General features: G+C 38.1%; 1 protein-coding gene across 1 annotated transcript in view; it reads right to left on the bottom strand.

Moving 5' to 3' along the window:
* Positions 1-622: 622 nt before the first annotated feature.
* The window catches only part of LOC125352376 (contactin-associated protein-like 3), a 129,201-nt gene continuing 107,157 nt past the window's right edge, over positions 623-22,666 (bottom strand). Inside the window, exons 15-25 of the mRNA XM_048347469.1 lie at positions 21,452-21,608; positions 17,381-17,508; positions 15,344-15,514; positions 13,962-14,180; positions 12,353-12,592; positions 7,804-8,028; positions 7,009-7,142; positions 5,962-6,049; positions 3,391-3,621; positions 3,195-3,266; positions 623-744 (exon numbers count right to left, since the gene is read on the bottom strand). Coding sequence (XP_048203426.1) covers positions 623-744; positions 3,195-3,266; positions 3,391-3,621; positions 5,962-6,049; positions 7,009-7,142; positions 7,804-8,028; positions 12,353-12,592; positions 13,962-14,180; positions 15,344-15,514; positions 17,381-17,508; positions 21,452-21,608 — 1,787 coding nt within the window. The remainder of the gene's footprint in view (positions 745-3,194; positions 3,267-3,390; positions 3,622-5,961; positions 6,050-7,008; positions 7,143-7,803; positions 8,029-12,352; positions 12,593-13,961; positions 14,181-15,343; positions 15,515-17,380; positions 17,509-21,451; positions 21,609-22,666) is intronic.

Below are 22,666 nucleotides of genomic sequence, written 5' to 3'. Positions count from 1 at the left end.
AGACACCAAAAATAAGATTTCCACGCCTCTCTCTGGCATTGGACTGAGCGTCGACAGGAAAAGGGAAAATGTTATTCAATTTTTTTGGTAGGTCACTTGGCTCTGAGTTCAGGACTACAAAAATTCAGATGTGAATGACGTAAGAAACCTTCTTGGAACAAGAAAGGGATTTCTATAATCTTCCAGATAATGAAAACCATGAGAGTTCTGTCCCATTTTTTAAAGGAGGACCAAAGCTTCATGGCTATGTGTTTTTTGTTTTTGTTTTTGTGTGTGTTTGTTTTTCAACTAAAATTCACGACTGTTATAGAAATTGAGCCTCTGTTTGGGAAAAGAACATTCCAACTGGGAGAAACTACCCAACAGTGATGGATGGATGGCGTTCCCCATTCACTGTCAGGCAAATCCAGCAGGGCAGTAGGGCGTCTCCAATCGGGTGGGGTCTCCCAGAACCCAGAACCATAGGTCCTCCTCGAGCTGACCGCACTGCATACCCACTTCCACAGCCAGGACAGGACAGTAGCAGAAGTGATCAGCCACAGCTGCCGACCAGAACACAGGCTCTTTCTGACTCCCCACCCCTGGCTGTGTGTTGACACTGAGTTCACTTTCCAGCACGTTCCTAACACTCTTCATTTCTCGAGACTTTTGACTCGTTTTCTTTATGTGACTTTCTCTGTTGGTAAATGCGTAGGGCTATGGCGGAGATGCACAGCAAAATGAAGACCACAACAGCTATCACACCTTAGGGTAAAAGAAGAGGGAAGAAAAAACATGAAGTCAGAAGAGGATGCCCCAACTAGATTCTTTGCTGATGTTGCCTAAAACAGGCTAAAGGGGCTGGAAATGTGGCCTAGCATGCATGAAGCCCTGGGTTGGATTCCTCAGCAATACATAAACAGAAAAGGCCAGAAGTGGCACTATAGCTCAAATGGTAGAGTGCTAGCCTTGAGCAAAAGGAAACCAGAGACAGTATGCAGGCCCTGAGTTCAAGCTCCAGGACTGGCAAAAAAAAAAAAACAAAAAAACGATAAAATAAACCATTGTATCATAAATTACAACTATTTAAAGTTTTTTTTTCTTTTCTTTTTTGTTTTTGTTTTTATGTATTTTTGGCTAGTGCCAGAGCTTGAACTCAGGACTTCATGTTCACTTGGTTGGTGCTCTACCACCTGAGCCATGCCTTCAAGTCCTGTGTATTTTGCTGGTGAATTGGAGACAGACACTCAGGGACTTTTCTGCTGGGATGACTTTGAAGAGCAATCTTTCAGATCTCAGCCTCTTGAGAAGCTAGGATTACAGACATAAACCTGTACTTTTCAGACTGAAAAGTATGAACACACACATCACTAACACCAGATATAACTTTCTGCTAGCAGGTGTGAAATGTTAAAATTATTTTAGGATCCAGTATTTAGTGTCAGTAGAGGATAAATATTATTGTTAGTACAATTAAATAGATACATTTTAATAAAATTATTTTTAAAATACTTTTATGGTCACATAATTCTGGCATAAATGTAATCCATTCTTATTGCCAAAAACACTGCAGGGATATATATTAAGTATATTTGTGTGGAATGTGGATTATTTAAAAGAATAAGTGGTAAGGTTCTAATTTTCTAAAAGCCATTATATATACCAATGATACTCCACTCAGGGGCACACACTCAGGAGATGGAGCCAAGAGAGTGGAAGGTCTCTAAGTTTAGGTTTTAATTCAGAATGGGGCAGCACTAACACACACCACAGAGAGCTGATGTTAAAGCAGTTAGTTATATTAGCAAAGAATAAAAGCAAATCTATGCAAAAACTAACCCATGAGTATATGGACAAGATTTCACTCTCCACTTAATAAACTTAAGATAATTCACAAAGATGTTCATTTCAGTCTCTAGCTGGTGAGGGCTAGAAAACGAACTCCACCGTGGTGAAGACCCAGAGCAGGTCTTCTCTGCAGAGCATCTTTCCTCCCCTGCCTTGAGGACCAGGTCAAACCTGCTGGATCGTAAATGTTTAATAATGACAAATCCTTGCATTTACTCAGGAAATCTTGTCAATGATATTTGACTAGAAGCAAGGAAAAATGCAATGGTAAGCTCTTTTTGCTCACAGAAAGTCAAGCTAACTCCGGTATTGTGTAGACAGTTGTAAGACTTGGGAACAGATTTTGAATATGACAAGCATATTGAAATAACTTTTTCACTGCAATGAAAAATCTACAAAAGAAAAAAAAAGGCATGAGGACTTAAGAAGGATTAGTTTTTTTTTTAATCTAACACAAAAGTATTACATTTAAGTATGCATTATTGACCACATTCCCACTGAAAAAGTTTTAAACAGTGTGTATTCATTGCATCATGCTTTAATTAATTAATTTTGTGCCAATATTGGGCTTGAACTCAGGGCCAGGGCATTTTTCTTTAGCTTTTCACTCAGGGTTGGTGCTCTATGACTTGAACAACAGCTCCACTTTTGGCTTTTTGGTGGTCATGTGGAGATAAAAGTGGTCTCATAGTCTTTGAACAGCGATCCTCAGATCTTGGGCTCCTATGTAGCTAGGATTACAAGAGTGAGCCACTGGTGTCCAGCAAAAGTCATGCATTTTTAATATCATTGATTTCAAAGAGAAAAATAATTGAGATGCTATTAGGATATTAATACATCCAAAAAGAAACTTAAAACTTTATAATATCTGAATTGTTTTCTGTCATTTTAGAAGGGAAATATTTATTTTCCATGCAACATGGTCAATGTACCTAATGACAATGAATAATGTATTTTAGCTAATGCTACACACATTGAATTTTGTGTGTGGGTGCCAAACTTGGAACTCAGAACATCTCACACTTGCTTAGCTTGCTTAAGACTGGCACTCTACCTCATACCTCCAGGCCACCATTTTGCTGGTTAAGACTTTCCTCACTGGATGCTGTGATTCTAGGATTTCGGCCTCTGGAGTTGCTAGAACTATAAGCATGAGCAACCACCGGTGCCTGGCAAAACGCTTCTTTTAAAATGATGTTCAATGGAAATTCCTTCACTAAGCCTCTGGGGCGAGTGAAAGTTAAAATTAGTTTGAGCATTAACTCAGAAAACCAGCACAAGGCAGATGGTCCTAGTCTTACATATATATATGTTTACTTCATTGTCAAAAGTGATAATAATAATGCCAGAAAAGAGACATTTGTTACCTCCAATGACCCCAGAGTCACTGCCGTTTGCATTAAGGAAAGGCTCGCCCTCATCCGATGGCCCAAAATGACCTACAGTAGAAGCAGGAGGAAGGGCAGGGAAGAGCACAAAGGAAGACTGTGAGCATCTGGGAAAGAGGGCAGCTTGGAAGCATGCGGGGTGCTCAGGACCTGGGGGGTACTCGAGTGCACGCACCTGCGCCGCCGGCGAGCCTGGGAGCCAGTTCCCGCGCTGGGGAGCCGGGCGCCGCCCCTTCCATGCAACGGGATGCTGGGGTCACCCGGCCCCGGATGGAGACCCACACTGGGTCCCCAGGACGCAGAGCCGCCTTCAGGGGGGCAGCATCCCCAAAGCGCACCGCAGAGAGACAGCCTGTGAAGCCATGTGTCGCTGCCCTCCGCGTGTCAGGGTCCATGTCCAGGGGTTCTGAGGACAAAGGGGGAAGGGGAAGACACACTGTTAGGGCACAGGGTGAAGGATGGAAGATAGAGGGTCACCCCCACAACTATGCAGCTCAGATTAGAGTGTCCCTGCCAGCGCCAGTGAATGCTTTTACCAGCAGGCAGTTGTTTGCATTGCTGCATGGGAGGCCTTTCATTGTATGCACCTTGAGATTGGTGGGATGAGAGTAAGATGGAGGAAGAAAGGAAGGAAAAGGAAGAGGGGAGAAGGAGGCGGGATAATTGAAAAAAACAAAGTCTAACAAAAATAATGGCTCACCATTATTGGACTGTAGTGTTTTAAATGGTGACTTTTTTTTTCTTTTATCTTGAAGCAGTTATGCAAAGGGGTTTCAATTCACAATGTCAGTTGATGGGCATCTTGACTAATACCTTCCTTTCCATCCTCCTCCCTCATCTTTATTCACATTCTTAGACTACCTATCAGGTAAGAGTCAAAGCTATGTGGATCATTTTAAGTGTAGAGTGCACACCAAAGTGGGTCCATCTTGAGATTATCAACTGGAATTACCTTCATAAAGTGAAAACTATACAGACATAGCAAGAATAAGACAGAACATACTAGTTTTAGTGAATTCTGGGCTATTCTGTTTTTCTGAAGCATGGTAAGTACTCATAAATTAGATGAATGCATTTGTTTATTATAATTGCTTACACACTAGCCTGTATTTCCTATTGATAAGCAAGTATGAAGGTGTCTGTAGTATCTGTCTTAGCATTCTCAGGACCTAATAGTTCTCAGTGAAGAGACAAATTAATGATTCCCATGAGTTATGAGAATTCATCTTAATGACCTACCACTGTATCTTTTGGATAGCTTTCTTTGAAAAATTAGTGGCTTCTCTATTAGTCATTTGATTGGTCTGGTCTAGATACTGTAAATCAAAAGGAACTAAAAATACTTCCTATGTAGCTCCAAATTTGAACAAAAAATAATCATCTTGATCCAATTATTAAATGGCCTTAGAGTAGCAAAAAAACCTTACATGGCAGAACCTATCCTAAGACAATTGTATGAAATTTTTAATTAATTTCTGATGATTATTTCTACCTGTCTCCAGGCTCAGAGAAAACCACTCATATGCTTACTTTGAACTTAAATTTGTTCTTTTCATATGTTCTTTTTTATGAGTTGTAGAATCTCTATATAGCCTCGGCTGGCTACAAACAATATCCTCTTGCCGCCGCCTCCAGAATGCTGGGATTACAGGCAAGTGTTACCGAGCCCTTAAAGTTAGCTTTTTATACCCTAAGTTTCATATCTTTGAATATACTTTTCTTGAATAAAAACCACTAATGCTTTCAACTTTATGAACTTACTTATAAGAAATAAGAACATTCATAGCAAATACTATTATTATAATTTCTGGTCCTCTTCAGAGTTAATATGATGTACTTCATTTTCTTAACTGGTTGACATAAGATGGGTGTTAGGTGGGCAGCCAGTAGTGGGGCATAAACTCAAGGACACTATATTTTCCCTTGACATTTTCTTATAAGGCTGGTGCTCTACTCCTTGAGCCACACCTCCTCTTCTGGCGTTTTACTGATTAATAAGAGATAAGATTCTCTAAGATTTGTCTGCCTGGGCTGGCTTCAACCTAGAATCCTCAGATCTCAGCTTCCTGAGCAGCAAGGATTACAAGAAAAAGCCAGCACATGAATAAGTATTTTTTTAAGAGAAAGGTTATTTTTCTCGTCAACTACAACACTAAAGTTGAGCCGTGATTTTTTTAAATACTCTTCTATTAATATCACAGATAATACTACATCTTTCAGCCTGTGTAATAGATATTTATGCACATGATTTATCCATCTCTCCAACCCAGAGTTTACAGCAAATGGAAACATTAGGCTAAGCAGGACTTGGGTAGAGGACATGCTGGATTTATCTGCTGAAAGCCAGGACTATTTCTTTCTCTTCAGCTGAAAGGTACTTTAAAAACTGAATGGAAGTGCTTGAAGTTGGTGCTGAAATTGTGTGTCTGCTTTAGGAACATTTTACTTTTCAAGGAGTGTTAGACAAAGACTGTGACTCATTCTTCATAATCATCAAGTGGAGAAGATAAGTGCCAGACAGGATTTTTTTTTCTTTTAAGGAAGGCCTTTGCTCATCTACGAGATAGCACTTGCTTGTGATTATATGTGCACTCAGACAAGAGTACAATTTGTACCTTGATTGTCACTCACTGTGAAATTATTATTAACATAAGACAAGGAGCTCCCTTCAGCATGATGAATGCTTCCAGAGTTTGTGACATGACATGATTTTGGGGGGGGGGGGTAGGGATGATCTATCACTTACCTAAAACCTTTCCCAAGAAGAGAGATTTGACGGCATTGAATTCTGTCCCTGAGGACAAAACGACTTTTCTCTTTGCACTATGGTTAACCTGTAAAATGTCCCATGGGAAACAAGCATCAAAAAAGCACAGCTATTTTAATAATAGAAACAGAGGGGCACGAGGAAAATTAAAATAAGAATAAATCACCTGCAAGCAGTACAATGAAGCTTTAGTAAAGCCCCTTCAAACAACATTTAGATGGGGCAGCCTATTTTATAAACAACTTCTGAAAGCCATCTGGCATGGCACGCATCCAAGATCCACTCCTTCCCCCTCCTCTACTCTTCATGATGTGTCAATAGTTGGCAGAAACCATAAAAGGATAGAATCAGCTATTCTAAAAAAATGTATTCTCTAGAAGAGAATTGACACCCATAGCCCCCTCCCCCAAAATGTAGTTTTCTGTTCAAGCTTAAAATATATTTTCCCTTCAAATGCCAATTTAGGTTTTGGGGCCCATATTGGGGCCTGAACTCAGGGCATCACTTCCTTTCTTTTCTTCTTTTCTGGTCCTGGGGCTTGAACTCAGGGCCTAGGCTCTCTCCCTGAGCCTCTCTGTGTTCAAGTCTAGCATTCTACCCTGTTTGAGCCACAGTACCACTTCTGGCTTCTTCTGAGTAGTTCATTGGAGATAACAGTCCCAGAGACTTTACTGCCCAGGCTGGCTTTGAACCATGATCCTCAGTTTTCAGCCTCCCAAGTAGCTATGATTATAGGCATACCCAGCTAGGGCCTCACACTCTTTTTAGCCTTTTTACCCTCATGATTGGTGCTCTATCACTTGATCCACACCTCCATTTCCCGCTTTGCTGGTTAAGAGATCAGAGTCTCATGGACTTTCCCTCCCAGGGTGCTTTCGAAATGCAATCCTCAGATCTCAGCCTCCTGAGTAGCTAGGGTGACAGTTGTGAGCCACAGGTACCCGTTTTTATTCTCCAGTTCTGGCATTCTGTGATTCATTCTTGAACTCCTAATAGTTATTTTGACATTGGAGATTGTTGGCTTACCTCTACAGAAACCATGGCTTCCTTTCTGTTAATCTTCAGCTGGTGAAGGTATCCATCAGCCATGTTTTTAAAGTCAAAGTGGAAAGCATCAGGATCTCGATGTCTGTCCAGCCTGTACCTAATCTGCAAACTTCCTGTGGAGGAAAACAAATGGTGTCTGACATTAAAAGGAAATTCTACAAAGCTTTCCATTAGATCCCAGAGCAATTTATCCTCTTGTTCCTAAGTGTACTTTGGAATCTGTATAGAATTGACTCAGATCTACCCAGAAGCCACCTGTTCTGGAATACCACTACTCCAATGTTAGACTGAGATTCCCATTATATTCTCTTATTATACATACTTTCATTGTGTTTTAATCAGAAGATTCCTCTCTATACATTCTCTTTTCCTGCCCACCCTACCCAGCGGCTTCCTTTGAGATTCTTTAAGCTGCCTTGCTAGTGCTCTACCACTTGAACCACAGCCTTACTTCCAGATTTCTGTGGTTAATGGAAGGTTTCCTGACCTGGCTGGCTTCAAACTGTGATACTCAGATTTCAGGTTCCTGAGAAGCTCAGGTTACAGACATGAGTCATGGAAACCCAGCTTCAATTCCCTCTTAAAATACTAGCTTTTATTAATGGATGGGACTGAGAAAACAAAGCTGTTGGGAGGTATGAGAACTTCTTTCCAAAGTTTGAACACTAAAAGACTCGTATCATTACAATCATATTTTTCTAATTCAATGTGTCTGGTTTTGGGTTGCTTTTTTTTGTTGTTGTTGTTGTTGTTATTCAGACAAAAGATATTCACCATTGTTGGCCAGGAAAATGGAAAGGTATTCCTCAGAGAAAGAGTTCACATAAAGTAATAAACTTGGAGTTTGAGTGGTCCGGAAGCTCACAGTGATGGAGTCACTTGATAATGAAACATCTTTAGGTAATGAAGAAGCCAAGGAACTGGTGTTTCCATTTAAGTTATAATGCTCTTGAAAATTATAAATCATTGAAGAGCCGGTCTCAAAATAAGCAGAAATCTCTGGAATAAACAACATATTTTTGTTTCGGAAACAAAATGGAAGTACAAGAGTATTACTTTAATATCTAGTCATTAAATACCTTTAACAAAAAAGGTAACAGATCCTAACATTGTCAAAACCTAGAGCTGCATAACCTCTAGCAGCAATTTCACTTAATTCTCCACATTTTCATTTTAGCTTTGCATAAGGCTAAGTTGGTCAGTTTTAATGTATCGTTTAAAGGCAACTGCTCTCATCTTTGGGTTCCAACTTTTATTCAAAAGATTAATCTGTCCTAACATCCTTATTAAAACAATCATGAAATAGAGTCATATACTCACAGACTCGCTACAAAATTTGAGAATATGGTCATCATCTCTCTCTCTCAGTTCTTCCCCCCCACCCTCCCACCACTCCCCGCAGTTCTATGCCCCAGAGTAACTACAAATCCTCATTGATGTTCTTGTCTTGGAGATTACATTTTCGTGGAGTCATATACCATGTGTTCTTTTGTGAACAGCTTCTTTCTCTTACGCTTCTTTCATGCTTTCAAGGTTCATCCACATTGTAGAATTTATCAGTACAATGTTCATTTTTGTCAGTGGATGCATGTGACACATTTTGCACATCCAATTATCAGTTGATAAACATTTAGAATCATTCTACTTTCTGTCTATTGTGAATAATGTTGCTATGAATACCCATACATAAGATTTTTGTGTGGACATGTATTTTAATTTTATATGTACTCGGGGGGATTTTTTAGTCTTAGGATAATTACATTTTTAGTATTTTGAGGAACTAGCAAACTGTTTTGTTTTTCTTTTTTTCAATGCTGGAGATTGAACAAAGGGTCTTGTGCATGTTTGACAAATGCTGTACCTCTAATCTACATCCTCAGTCCTTGCTGATTTTGTTTCTAATTTACTGCATTGTTTTACCTTTCCCAATAACGATGTATGAGAATTTCAATATCTCAACATCTTCATGAATATTTTGTCATTGTAGTTCTTATAAACTCTAGCTTCAATTACGGTTGACAATGACTAATTAAATATTTCAAAATAACAGGGAGGATCTTTAATATTTCCAATACAAAGAAATGATATATGCCTGAGGTGACAGGTATGTCACTTACTATGATCTGGTCATTGTATACATCAATACATTGTATCACATAATACGTCAATACTTAAAATATCACACTGTACTCCATAAATATGCATGAAGTACTCCATTAATATGTGCCAAGTATACACATTCTCTCCCTCTTTCACACACACACGCACACACGCAGTTACCATAATTGATATAAAGTCATTATCTCATTGTGAATTTGATCTCCATTTTTCTTCTGGTTAACGCTGTCAAACATTTTTCCAGGTGTCTATTGGCAATTTGTATATATTTTCTGAAGAAAATCTATTAAAACACTTTGTCCATTGCTTAACTAGGTTATTTGTCTTTTTTAAATTAAATTGTTGGAGATCTTTATGTAACTTGGCTCTTAGGCCCTTATAAGATAAATGACTTGCAAATATTTTCTTCCATTATTTGGAGTTCCTACTTTCCTGATGTAGCTTTTTGGATTACAAAGTTGTTTTGTTTTTATATTTTGATGAAATTCAGGTAACTTTGTTCTTTATCTTCCTTCTCTATCTCAGGCTGTATGTGTGTGCATGTGTACTAAATATATTTTGGGAGATTAATCTGATACAAAATTAAAACATCAGCCTTCCATAGGTCTTCCCTCAAACTCAGCTATATCACTCTTGGACTTCTACCAAGAACAACACAGGCCAAGACACCACACCATAAAGATAGTAAGAGGTGATCAATGCCTTAGTCATCTTTTCTATTTCTATAAAATACAATAAATTCACTGAAAATCCAAATTATTCTTATTGGAGTAGGAAACATAACTATAACTTATTTTCTATCCCACTACTGGAGGGTCATTACCTATCCAACCAAACACACTGTCTATGTGTTACATAACTTTAGGTTGTAAAATAGTATTTACATTGTATTTAGTCAATGCAGACTAGAGTCATTTAGAAGTTATCACAGTGCTCCTGAGGAGAGGCTCATCCTTGAGATAGATTGTCAAGTAGGGGGTTCTATATCTGACCTAGAAGTATAGGGTTTATCATTATTGATAGATCTTTTTTAATTTTATTTATTTATTTATTTTTTCTTATTTATTGTCAAAGTTATGTACAAAGAGGTTACAGTTTCATACGTTAGGCCTTGGGTACATTTCTTGTACTGTTTGTTATAGCTAAATTATAGCTTATTCAAGAAAATGTACAGAGACTATTCAAAGGTACCTTTTAAATTTTTTTCAATAACTTGTGGATAACTAATTCTCAAAAATTCTTTGCAAGTCACACAATTGTTTTTGTAGCAATTAAACACAACAATGTTCATTGCAGCACAATCTGTCATAGCTAAAATATGGAACCAACCCAGATGTCCCTCAGTAGATGAATGGATCAGGAAAATGTGGTACATATAGACAATGGAATTTTATGCCTCTATCAGAAAGAATGACATTGCCCCATTTGTAAAGAAATGGAAGGACTTGCAAAAAATTATACTGCATGAAGTGAGCCAGACCCAAAGAAACATGGATTCTATGGTCTCCCTCATAGGGAATAATTAGCATAGGTTTAGGCTAGTCACAGCAGAGGATCACAAGAGCCTAATAGCTATGCCCTTATGAATGCATAAGGTAATGCTACGTAAAATGAACTCCATGTTATGGAAACAAGTGTTATATCACTGTTGTAATTACTTTCAACATGCCATATTTAATGATCCTCTTGTATCCCCTTCCTGTGGTTGTACCTGCACTATCACTGTATCTTATCTGAGTATCTGTATATACGGGTATTAGAACTAGGAATATAAAAGGGAATAACAAAATCGAGAGACACGGGATAAAAAGACAAACGACTACAAAAGCAGTACTTACAAAACTGTTTGGTGTAAACCAACTGAGCAACTCAGGGGGGAAGAGGGGAAGGGGGAGGGGGAAGGGGGGAATAAGGGAGGAGGTAACAAACAGTACAAGAAATATATCCAATGCCTAATGTATGAAACTGTAACCTCTCTGCACATCACTTTGACAATAAATAAGAAAAAAAATTAAAAAAATAAAATAAAGTAAAAAGCTGGTCACATCCCTAAACACAGTGTATGTGACAACTCGGAGACACTTCAAAAATTCACTAAACCTAGTTTTAACTTCTCAGTGTTCTAGAAGGTTCCATAAAAGTATTATAAATGCAAGTATTTTCACAAAATTAGTACAGTATATTTAATACTCACACCAACCCCTTCTTTTCTTTCAGAACACCTGAGCAGAAGCACAAGATTATCCTATGATGCTTTCCCAAGAACAAATGGTCAAACAGTTAACACAAAATTGTCTGGCTGGTCCTGTTCATAATGACATGTTATATTCAAATACACATTTCCTCTTCTAGATCACATGTTTGTTCATGTGAAAAGGCAATTTTTAAAAGTATTCTTGCTTCACTTCAAGTCATTGTGGTTAAAACATTTTTAAATCACAATAGTCCAAGAAGAGCATTTTGAAAAACCTAATTATTTTAGGTGGCTCATGCCTGTAATCTTAACTATTCAGGAAGCTGAGATCTGAAGATAGCAATTTAAAGCCAGCCCAGGCAGGAAAGTCTAGGAAACTCATCTCTAATAAACCACCAGAAAACTGGAAGTAGTTCTGTGGCTCAAAGTGGTAGGGCACTAGTTGAGGGGAAAAGGTCAGGAATAGCACCCAGAGTTCAAGCCCTGTGACTGACAGTAAAAATATATATATATATATATATATATATATATATATATATACATATTTTTTTGAAAATGTTAGCACTGAACAGAAAATAGTAATAACATATAGAATCATGTTACATTTAGGAGCATTAATCTATTAAAAATAGTCACACCCCCTTCCTAATTCAGTGGAAGAATTTGGGATAAAAATGTCTCTATCACCAAACAACTGTGCAGTCATTCTTAATAATGTCAAATTCCAGCTGCTCAGGCCTGTAATCCTAGCTAGTCAGGAAGGAAGCAGAGATTTAAGGATCATGGTTCAAAACCAGCCTGCCTGAGCATGAAAGTCCATGAGACACTTATCTCCAACTTGCCAGCAAAAACAAAAACTAGAAGTAGAACTACAGCTCAAGTGCTAGAATTCTAGCCTTGAGAAAAAGAGCTAAGGGACAGAACCCAGGTCCTGAGGTCAATCCCCAGGAGCAACACTTGGAAAAAAAAATCACATACTTGCTCTGTAATCTAGTTTCTGGTCCCACTCACCTTGTGAGCAGAAGGGCCCGTCAAAGGCAGAGGAGGCACAGTCACACTCGATGCCTGTGAGTTTTTCTCGGCATCTCCCCCCATTATGGCACAGATGCCCATAGCTGCTGCAGTGGCCCGCGCACCCCGGCTCCACTCCTGGTGTCACTGTGGCTCTCCCTTCCAGGTCCAGGGCCACCCCATTCAGCTGCAGGCCCCGGATACAGCCCAGGAAACCCCTCTGCCTGCTGGCCGTCCCACCTACAAGTGAAATACTGAAAATACAAATGTGCTCCTTGGTATTTTATTCAGAATTTTACATCCATATAAAAATCTGGCCTTATGGAGAGGGTGAATATTAGTGTTTTTTTTTTCAAAAATGCTGTGAGTGTATATAATTTTCAAAAGTACAAATGTTGTCAGATTTCATGAAACCTAAGTGTTCTTAAGTGAAACATGAGACACACAATTTGTAAGCATATTAAGACTGGCTAATACTACTACTAAAATTGTTTTTCCTTTCTGTTCTTCCTCCTCTGTTTTCTCTTGCATCTCCTCCTCTTCCTCTTTTTTTTCTTTTTCCCTTCTTTTCCTCCTCCTCCTTCTTCTATCCTTATGTTGATGAATTTGGGTTGATGAAATTGGTTACAGTAATAGAAATCTAACACAGTTTATGTGGGTATTCTTTCTATTAGGTAGTTAGATGTTTTTAGGCCTTTGAAAAGCTTCTTTCTCCTCTAATACGAGAACCAACTAAGCTTTATGATATATTTTATGGAGCCATTATGTATAAAATGTCCTGTCAAAGGTACATACACATACAGACTTACACATTTCAATTCACTGTGTGGCAGTTAGTATCCAGGAGTTGTATGTATCCTCTAGTAAAATAGGCTATGTAATCATCAGTGCTTCAAGCCAGTGTCTACTTAGATTGAGATCTTAATTTCTTCAAAATGCATACAAAATCAACAAGAGAGAGCACTACCATCTGAATCTGCTTAGTTTCTAAGTTTGACTGGAGTAGTTTGAAAAGGAATATAGCAAGATACATTTTCCCCTTTAAGAAAAAATAAACAACAATGATACAACCATGAATAAACAAATTAAAAGGAAGACTTCCACTATCCAGATCTAGAACCTTTAAACAAGTAAACTGCAAGAATGAAGTGCCATAAGTAAGCAAGAGCCATGAGATGAAAGAGCATGTGAAAGGAGAGTGGAAGGGAGGGAGCAAGGAGTGAGTTCCACAGGCAGACACACTATGCTCCCATTATGGACCCAGTTCTCTATGGTCTGTTTTTGAGCTGACATTGGATGAATAAAATTGTGTTGATAAAATAAAGCAGTCACAAATGCCAGTCAGATTTGGGCATCAGATATCTTGAGTCTAGATTCCACGTATTAGTTGGTTAGTTGTCTCATGTGTCAATAGGCAATACAATAATAATGCTTACAAAACGACATGTCAAAGAAGAAGCTTATAGCAAGCACCTATTTGATGATGAATACATAGAACCAACGTAGTAGCTGTTTGTAATTGTTACTGAAAGTACTTTCATCATTACAATTATCTTTTGGTCCATCTCTACAGCCACCCCAAGTTTAACTATAAACCAGTGGCACTCACCAATGAAGAGCTGGCTGTTGAGTTGTAAGCGGATGTGCCCATCAGCTGGGACAGGCTGTATCTTTTCGAGGAGCTGATCCACTTGAAGAGATGCTCCTTTAATGTTCCTTTCTGCTCTCACACGGTGCCACCGATTGTCATTAAAAGGAGTGGGTGACTGCACTGTGACTTCACAAGGTCCGTTTCCCACATCGAAAGAAAAGGTCACTTCTGTGGGAGCTGCAAAGATCACATGTGAATCTTGCCCGCATTAATTTACCCAGGACAAAACTGTCTTGAATAGGCTCAGGAAAACATGATGACATGCTCATACCAGAGAACACAATGCAGAAAAATACCACTGACTTGGGGAAAAGGACCAAAATACTCAGGAGGAAAACCAATTGCAATATATTTATCCTCAGAATTTACTATTCGATCTTGCTAACTCATAATTCAATCTTGCTCAGTGCTAACACAGAAATATATATCCCTAGCTAGAATAAGAAATTGAATTTGTTTTATATGTATAAACAAGTTTCACTTGCAGGTGGTTCAAAGCTTCATCCAATTTAAAAAACACCAAGCGTAAGCCAGATGTCAGTGTCTCATGCCTGTAATCCCAACTGCTCAGAAAACTGAGATCTGAAAGATTGCAGTTCAAAGTCAGCCAACCTGGGCAGAAAAGTGTATGAGAGTTCATCTCCAATTAACCAGAAAATACTGGGCTGGAGGTGTGGCTCAAGGGATCAAGCTCCAGACAAATAAGCAAGCCATATTCAAACCCCAGAAACTAAGAAAAAGAAAAGGAGGGAGGAGAGAAACCACAAAATGTAAATTTTGTCAGTAATGGATTGAACTTTGGTTGTACTAAAAATTTTGCTTAACTATTTTGTGTTTCCATAAATGATATGATGAGTTTCATTGAAAGTTCCAAGTGTAATCAGCTCTAATGAAAAGATGGCCTAACACTTGTATGGATTGTTGTGGTTTACACTTCATAATTTCACTTGTTAAAAATAATTGTTTTAAATCATAGAATATTACAATTTAATTAAAAATATAATGATAAGGAAAGGATGACAATAGCTTAAAATTTTTATTCAACTTGCTATTTATTTATTTATTTTTATACTGGTCCTGGGCTTGAACTCAGGGTCTTGTGTTCTTAGCTTTTTTACTCATAGCTGGTGCTTTACCGTCTGAGCAATGCCTCCTGCCCAGATTTTTTTGCTAGTTAACTGGAGATGGCATTTCTCTGACTTTCTGTCTGGGTTGACTTTCAAATGCAATCTTTAGACATCAGCCTCTTGAGCTCACAAACGTGAGCCATAGGCACCTGGCCATCAGTTTATTTTTATTACTAGAATAATTGGCATTTGTGATTTATTTCTTCCACGTACCACGCAGCTCCATCCTGATAAAGTCTGTGATTCCCAGGTTTTCCAAGAACACACCAGAGGACACGGTAGTCTTAAAGAAGAAATGGACGTCAGCAGTCAGCTCTCCGTGGAAAGTAGGGAAATGAAGGTATGACGTCTCAGTGTTGAAGGAAGCTGAATTCCAAAATGATTCTTGCAAAGAAAAAAATGATAGTCATGAATCATTTTTCCTGCTGAGAGCATTGAAAAGGATGCAGGTCCTTACTGAGGGGTGAGAGGGGCAAAGAACACATCATATAACCATGGCATCAATAGCAGAGCTATGATTACTTTGAGGACTGGGATTCTATATGGAGAAAAAGCAAAGCAAAATTGACACCAGTTACCACACCAACCTCGTGGCAATGGAGTGTGGTATTGTGGTAATGGAGGTGATGAGGCAGAGGTCAGATCTAGAATTATTTTCAAATTAGTGTCAACAGAAGCTACTGATGAATTAGATGTGGAATGCAAGAGGAAGAGCCCAATTTCAAAGGATGGCCATGTTTTGGTGCAACTTGGCTGGGAGTAATTTTGAAGAAGCAAATTCGATAATTTGGGATCTATTAAATTTGAAATATCTGCAATTTCAGTTCTATTTAATTTGAAAAAAATATCACTTGTCATGGTGAACTGCTCTGTCCAAAGATCTGGGCAAAAAATGCAGTGTGACTCAAGAATTGTATTCCATTCCAGCTGGCCTAAGAGTGGAAGAATAATGCATGAAAACTCTAAAGCATTCACCAGCTTAGGAAATATGTGTTATATGAGGACTGCTCTATAAGAAAAACAACAAATTAAAAATAATAAAACTAGCCAACTTTCCAATTTGTTGTATATAAATACAGACTAAATATTTCCAATTTTCAAAAATGCTCCAAAATCCCAAAGTTTTCTGAGTATTGACATGCCCTGACCTCACAGCCAAAACATGGGTCTAGCAAGGCACCAGAGGCTCACCCTTGTAATCCTAGCTACTCAGGAGACTGAGATCTGAGGATAGGAGTTTGAAGCCAGCCTGGGTAGAAAAGTCTGTGAGGTTCTTATATCCAACTAAAAACAACAAGACATGGAGCTGAGGCTTAAGTGGTAGAATGATTGCCTTGTGCAAAAAAGCTAGGTGGCAGCATCCAGGCCCTCACAGTCCGAGTTCCAATACCAGCATAAACAAAGAAATGACAACAAAAACTTTAGGATCAATATAAATATAGTGCAAAATTACCTTCAGGTTTCCTGTAGAAGGTATATATGACAAATAACTTGGATGTTTAGAATTGAGTTCCAGCTTTAAGATAGTGTGTGTGTGTATATGTGTGTGTGTGTGTGTGTGTGTGTGTGTATGCAAGTATTCTAGAATCTGGAAAATTGGTCCCAAGTATTTCAGATGAAGCAAAGCTAAACTTCACCAATGAAAAATTAACCTTTAGCAAACACAGCATTCTTATATCTGTTTTTATATCTATATATTTCCATATTTATATATTTGTGTGTTTATATCTATGGTTTCAAATCTTTTGTTTTATGTTGCTTTCAGTACTGAGACTTGAACTTTCTTGGCTTGCTTGCTGTAGTCTAACTTTTTATTATTGAAGACTTGTCTAGCCAAGCTAGCTTTTGAATCTTGATCCTCCAGACCTTAGCTTCCTGAGCATCTAGAATTGCAGGCATATGCTACTGGTGCTCAGTTCATGATTTTGATCTTAAATGTCCACAAAAGCCTATGTGATAAATAAAGACAAGCTCACTAGCTTGTGAGGTTACTGGAAGGCAGTAGAATCTTCAGGAGGTGGCGCCTAACGGAAGGACTTTAAGTCATTGGGGCGTGGACCTGAAGATGATTTCCATGTAAGTATGTGGTCTCATGGATTAAAAAGCTAATTAACCTAATACATTTCTGACATCTGTCTAGATCTAAAGCATTGACACTGGTTGTTTTCTGTGACCAGAAGGATATTTTCCTGCTCTTTATGATCAAAATATTTTATTAGAAAAAGAAAAAAAATTCTTATCACTACTTACTGTCACCCTGGCAGAGCAGAGGCCCCAGTGTATAAGCAGCTTCAGAATGTGGTCGGACTGTGTCCTTCATCACAATCCGAGTGACGGGCAAGTGCTCCTTCTGAGAAAGGAGAATTGTATCACTGGTCCTAAAACAAAACAAAACAAAACAAAAAACCAGCAACCCAAACCCTTAAAATTATTCCATTAACACAGGACACAATTAACTATAGTCTCTTATAGCAATTTGAGACTAACATTATAAGACTTAATAGAATACCCTTTTTTTTTCAGTATTTTAAAAACCACTACTCTCAAATACCAGAAAGTATTAAGAATCTACATGAAGAACTGGCACATGCTTTTTGTTTTTTTTGTCAGAGGCCATGCCAGTGGCTACTTGGGACATGCCATCTCTATAGCAACTGTTGAACTCTGCCACCAATATGCCTAGATTATGGGCAAGATTGTGTTGCAGTGAAAATTTATGGACACCGAGATTTGAATTTCAGGCAAGTTTTATGTGTCTTGAAATAGTCTTCCTTTTAGTTTTCAACTACTTGGAAAGGTCAAAAATTCTTAGCTCATCAGACATCTGAAAACAGGCTAGTGGATGGATTTGACCCTGAGATGTCAGAAATGTGTCAGGTTAATTAGCTTTTTTATCAGTGGGACCGCATACTTAAGTGAGTTAAAAGTGAACTCAAATGCTTATTTTGGTTCATGGTTTCCAAGGTTTCAACTCATGGTCGCTTGACTCTGTGAAAGGTGAGCAACTCCTGATCCATTTACCAATTCCAGACGTCACTGACCACAGAGCCAAAAAGTAGGGTTGCCAATCAAGGAGGGTGAGATCACCTTGAATGGCATCTGAAAGATAATTAAGCTTATAACTGTTCTTCCAAAATCACTCTTGAGATAATACTTAAATGATCATTCATTACAAATATAAACAGGTAACACTTTAGATTTAGATATTCATTCCATAGAATTTTATTGTTAAACTTTAAAGGTCTGTTTCCTTGATAACGACATAAACTATAAAACCAAACCCACCATTTCAAAACGAGAAGAAATACAGTCCCTGCTATAAGTAATAACCAGACTTCATGTGGGAAATTATTCTACACAATGCTGAATCCAGAATCAGGTCATTGGACACATAGAGTTCATCTTCTATTGATCAGCTCTGTGCCAGTCATTAGGAATGCAGAGTGAAAAATAGAGTCCATGACTCCCCTAAAAGAATACATCCCAATTGACACTTTGAATACTAATTATTGACTTGAGGGGAATGATATCTTTGAAAGAGGACTAGTCAGTGGGTTGCCCATATTGTGGATTGTGTAATTTCTGCTGAAATGACTTTCTTGGGCCTTGGGGCATATTTAGCAGAAATCCTCACTCCTACTAATTAGATACCAGTAGAAACAGCCCCTGTCTTTTCAATAGCAAAAATGTCTTCAAATTATGCTAAATATCCCCTGGTGAAAGAGTATAAAGTTCTTAGAAAGTCCTGGTATCTTGAGCTGTGAATCAATACATTTAAGCCGTGTCCTAATTCTCTTAAAGTTTTCTGATTTTTTTTCATGAAAGGATCCTAATTTTTTTTCACATTGCAAGTAACTTTTACTAAAGCCTAGGTTCTCTCTCTCTCTCTCTCCTCTCTCTCTCTCTCTCTCTCTCTCTCTCTCTCTCTCTCTCTCTCTCTCTCCCCCCCCCCCCCCCCCCACAGCTCTACTTCTGGCATTTTGGTATTCAATGGAGACAAGAGTTTCGTGGACTTTCCTGCCTGGGCTCGCTTCAAACTGCAATCCTCACATCTCATCCTCTTGAGCAGCTAAGAATACAAGCATGATCCACCAGTGCCTGGCTTTATTTGTACCCTTTGAAAGGGTCAGAAATAATCACATTAGAAGTAAAATACTAATAAATTTTCATGTGTGATTACAATAACAAAATCACTCATTATGGATTTTTAAAGACAATTATGATCTGCCTATTGCAGAGTAAATAGGTCTCCTGACTATTAATTAATGGTCAGATATTGACTTGCAGCATATTTTAAATTATTATTATTTTATTATTCCAATTTGGGGACTTGAATTTAGGGACTTATGCTCTTGGCTTTCTGGCTCAAAGCTAATACTCTACCATTTGAGCCACACCTCTAAGTCCAGCATTTTGCTGGTTACTTGGAGATAGAGACTTAGATTTTTCTATCCAGATTGGCTTTAACTTGTGATCCTTATATTTCAGATTCCTAAGTAGCTAGGATTACAGGCATGAGATATAAGCATCCATCTTAGATTATTACAGTACTTTTATATAGATTAGATTTATGTTTGATATATTGTAATTACTGTAGTAAAGCAGTGGAAATTTTGTGCTTTAATTAACATGCTGTCTGATCATTATATATATATATATATATATATATAATAAGCTATTGACTGTGGAAACAAGTTACAGAAAAATTCTTGTAATGCTACTGATTATATTCATAAATATGCACACGATTTAATAACAAAAAACTTCTTATTTGCTCCTATCCCTGAAAAAAATAGTCTTCCATTAAAAAAAAAAAATCCCCATGAGGAGAAACTCACTAAGCATCTCAATTATTACAGAAAAGACTTTGAATTAAAAAGCAGGATTAATGTCCTTATTTTTACATCTTAATCAGGACTACATAATCATCCATCTTATCTTTACATGCAACTTTAATTGCCAAATCCTTATTTAAGGCTAGTAAATTCCATTGTTATAAACTTCAATCTGATTTGAAGATATAAGAGAGAAATTGAATTCCTTGCAACCCTTCCACACACTCAGGCATTTGCAAATCATTGTTTGGGGATGGGAAAATACTTCATAATGGTTGTATTCTTAGGGTTAAATAAGATCTGTCTAGCAGAAATATTGAAGTAAATAAACACAAAAGGCAAGTAATTCTAAGATCATCTCTTTTTAAAATCAGGATATGATATTTTTTCGAGCTGTTTTCTTCCTAAACTTCCTTAAAAGCAGAAAGCCCGGTCTCAGCAGTTTGCTCCTCTGGTGGACTGGGCAGACATTCAAAAGGTGCCAGATTTGGAGCCTCTTCTGCTTTCTGTTTCCTCCCCTCCTCAGGAAGATCACTTAACAATGAAGGCTATGTTCTTAACATGATTTGTTCCGTTAGTTCCTGCCCAAAGCAAATGTGGTCTACAATAAAGTGTCTGCTACAAGATAGAAGGGTCTACAATCTTTAAAAATGAGTTTTCTAACATCCTTCGAACTATGTTCTAAAACTACTAGAATATAGACGATTTGGGATGTTCTTGCAACATCCTGCTAAATCTCTTTTCTTTGATTTATAAAGATGGGGAAGGAGCCAATGACCTCAGGCTACTGAGCAGCCAACAACTGGGAGACTGGAACCTGACAATTGAGAGTCCCTGTGGAAGGAAGCAAAGGAAAAATCTCTAGGATTAAAATAAAAAGAGATAACTTTCAGGATCTGAAGTTGGATGTTTTTCTCAATATGGGCCCAAAGTTAACAGGTGTCATTCTACTGCAATATCAGGTACTTTATATTGTGTATCCTAACCTTTACAAGGACATTTTGATGGACAGAAGGTTATTTAAGATCTGGAATTACTATTAAAATAAATTGAAATTATAAGGCAGATTTTTTTTTTCCTGTTACTTGCTACACTTACTCATGTTTTTCACTGAGGTGAAGTTACATTGGGATTGTACACCACCGTATTGGAATAACGCATCTCATGAATACATTTGCAGATCTAATTCCAGCTGTTTGTTGGTTAATTGGAGATAAAAGTCTTACAGACTTTTCTGCCTTGGCTAGCTTTAAACTGTGACCTTCAGATCTCAGCCTCCTGAGTAGCTAAGATTACAGATTTGAGCCACTGATACTCAACCTGATATGTAATTTTATCTATGAGCATATTTAATGTATGAACATACTTTAGTTATTTTTGATACCAGCTCATCTGAGAGTTCATTAACTATGCACAGTTAAGGAATAAAAACAAAAACTATTCTTTTTTTTTTTTTTTTGCACAAAGAAAATCACATGGAAATCACCATTCATTCTGGTCAGCATCACAGTTGCACTGATATTGGGAATCAATGCAGTTGCCCTCTAATCCACAAGTGCACTTTTGAGCATTAGGCTGAGAACCTTCCCAGTATGTGTGATTCTCATTGGTCCTTCCAGCCCACCAGCTCAGTGGGGATCCACCTGAAAGACAGGAGTGAGAAAGGTCATATCTACATTGTCCCCTCATCATCTCTGCAATGTATCCCCTTCACTCCCCGATTTTGGGGCAGGGGAGAGAGGAAAGGGAAGAAGACAAAAGGGGAATGGAAAGAAAAGGAAGAGGGAAGAGCAGGAGAAGAGACAGGAGCAAGGGAAGGTAGGAGCAGGGGAAGGGAAAGGAGCCGGGGAAAGGAGGAAAGAGGAGGGAGAGGAGGGGAGGGAATACATTTGAAAAGATATATTTTACCCCTATCAAAGTATGGCCTTTTAAAAGATATTGATCAAACTCTCTTCCCTTCATCTAGCCCCATGTCTCAATAGGTAGACTTAAATTACTACCATCTAATTTTTCATTTATTAGAAAATAACTCCCTTGACTAATTTGGAAGTAATATTACATATTCTCCCCATAAATAACATTTAAAACTTTTCACCATCCAAACAAACACCAGAATAATTTACACCCTGAAGAGGAGTCTTTTGGAGATGATACAATGCTTATTTATTGGCCTATCTCATCCCATATTTTTGGTGAGGACATTTGTTATAGATTCAATATCTGATATGGGATTTTCTAAAATATGGTATTCCCAGTCAGAAGTGAATGCACTTTTGTTAAGGGATATGTTTTCCTTCCATTACATAGCCTGGCTATTTATTGGGACACTAAAAACTTGGCACTGGTAAATGTCTTTCAGGACATGGATATTCATGAATTGAATATTATGCGCAGAAACAAATGTATGGCCACCTAATCATCAGAGCAGTGCAGATATTCAGCGCCATAATTAAATGGCAGTGCCAAACACTACTTTGTTCTACAGAATCACATGTTAAGATCAGAAATGCAGCTAAGGGCCAGGCATTGGTGGTTCATGCCTGTAATCCTAGCTACTCAGATGGCTGAGAACTGAAGATCACAGTTCAAAGCCAGCCCAGGTAGGAAAGTCTGTAAGACTCTTATCTCTACTTAACCACTAGAAAACTAAAAGTGGTGCTGTAGCTCAAAGTGGTAGAGTGCTAGACTTGAACAAAAGAGC

This window comes from Perognathus longimembris, chromosome 1 (assembly GCF_023159225.1).
Source record: "Perognathus longimembris pacificus isolate PPM17 chromosome 1, ASM2315922v1, whole genome shotgun sequence".
Taxonomy (NCBI): domain Eukaryota; kingdom Metazoa; phylum Chordata; class Mammalia; order Rodentia; family Heteromyidae; genus Perognathus; species Perognathus longimembris.
This window is presented reverse-complemented; position numbering and strand designations above follow the sequence as displayed.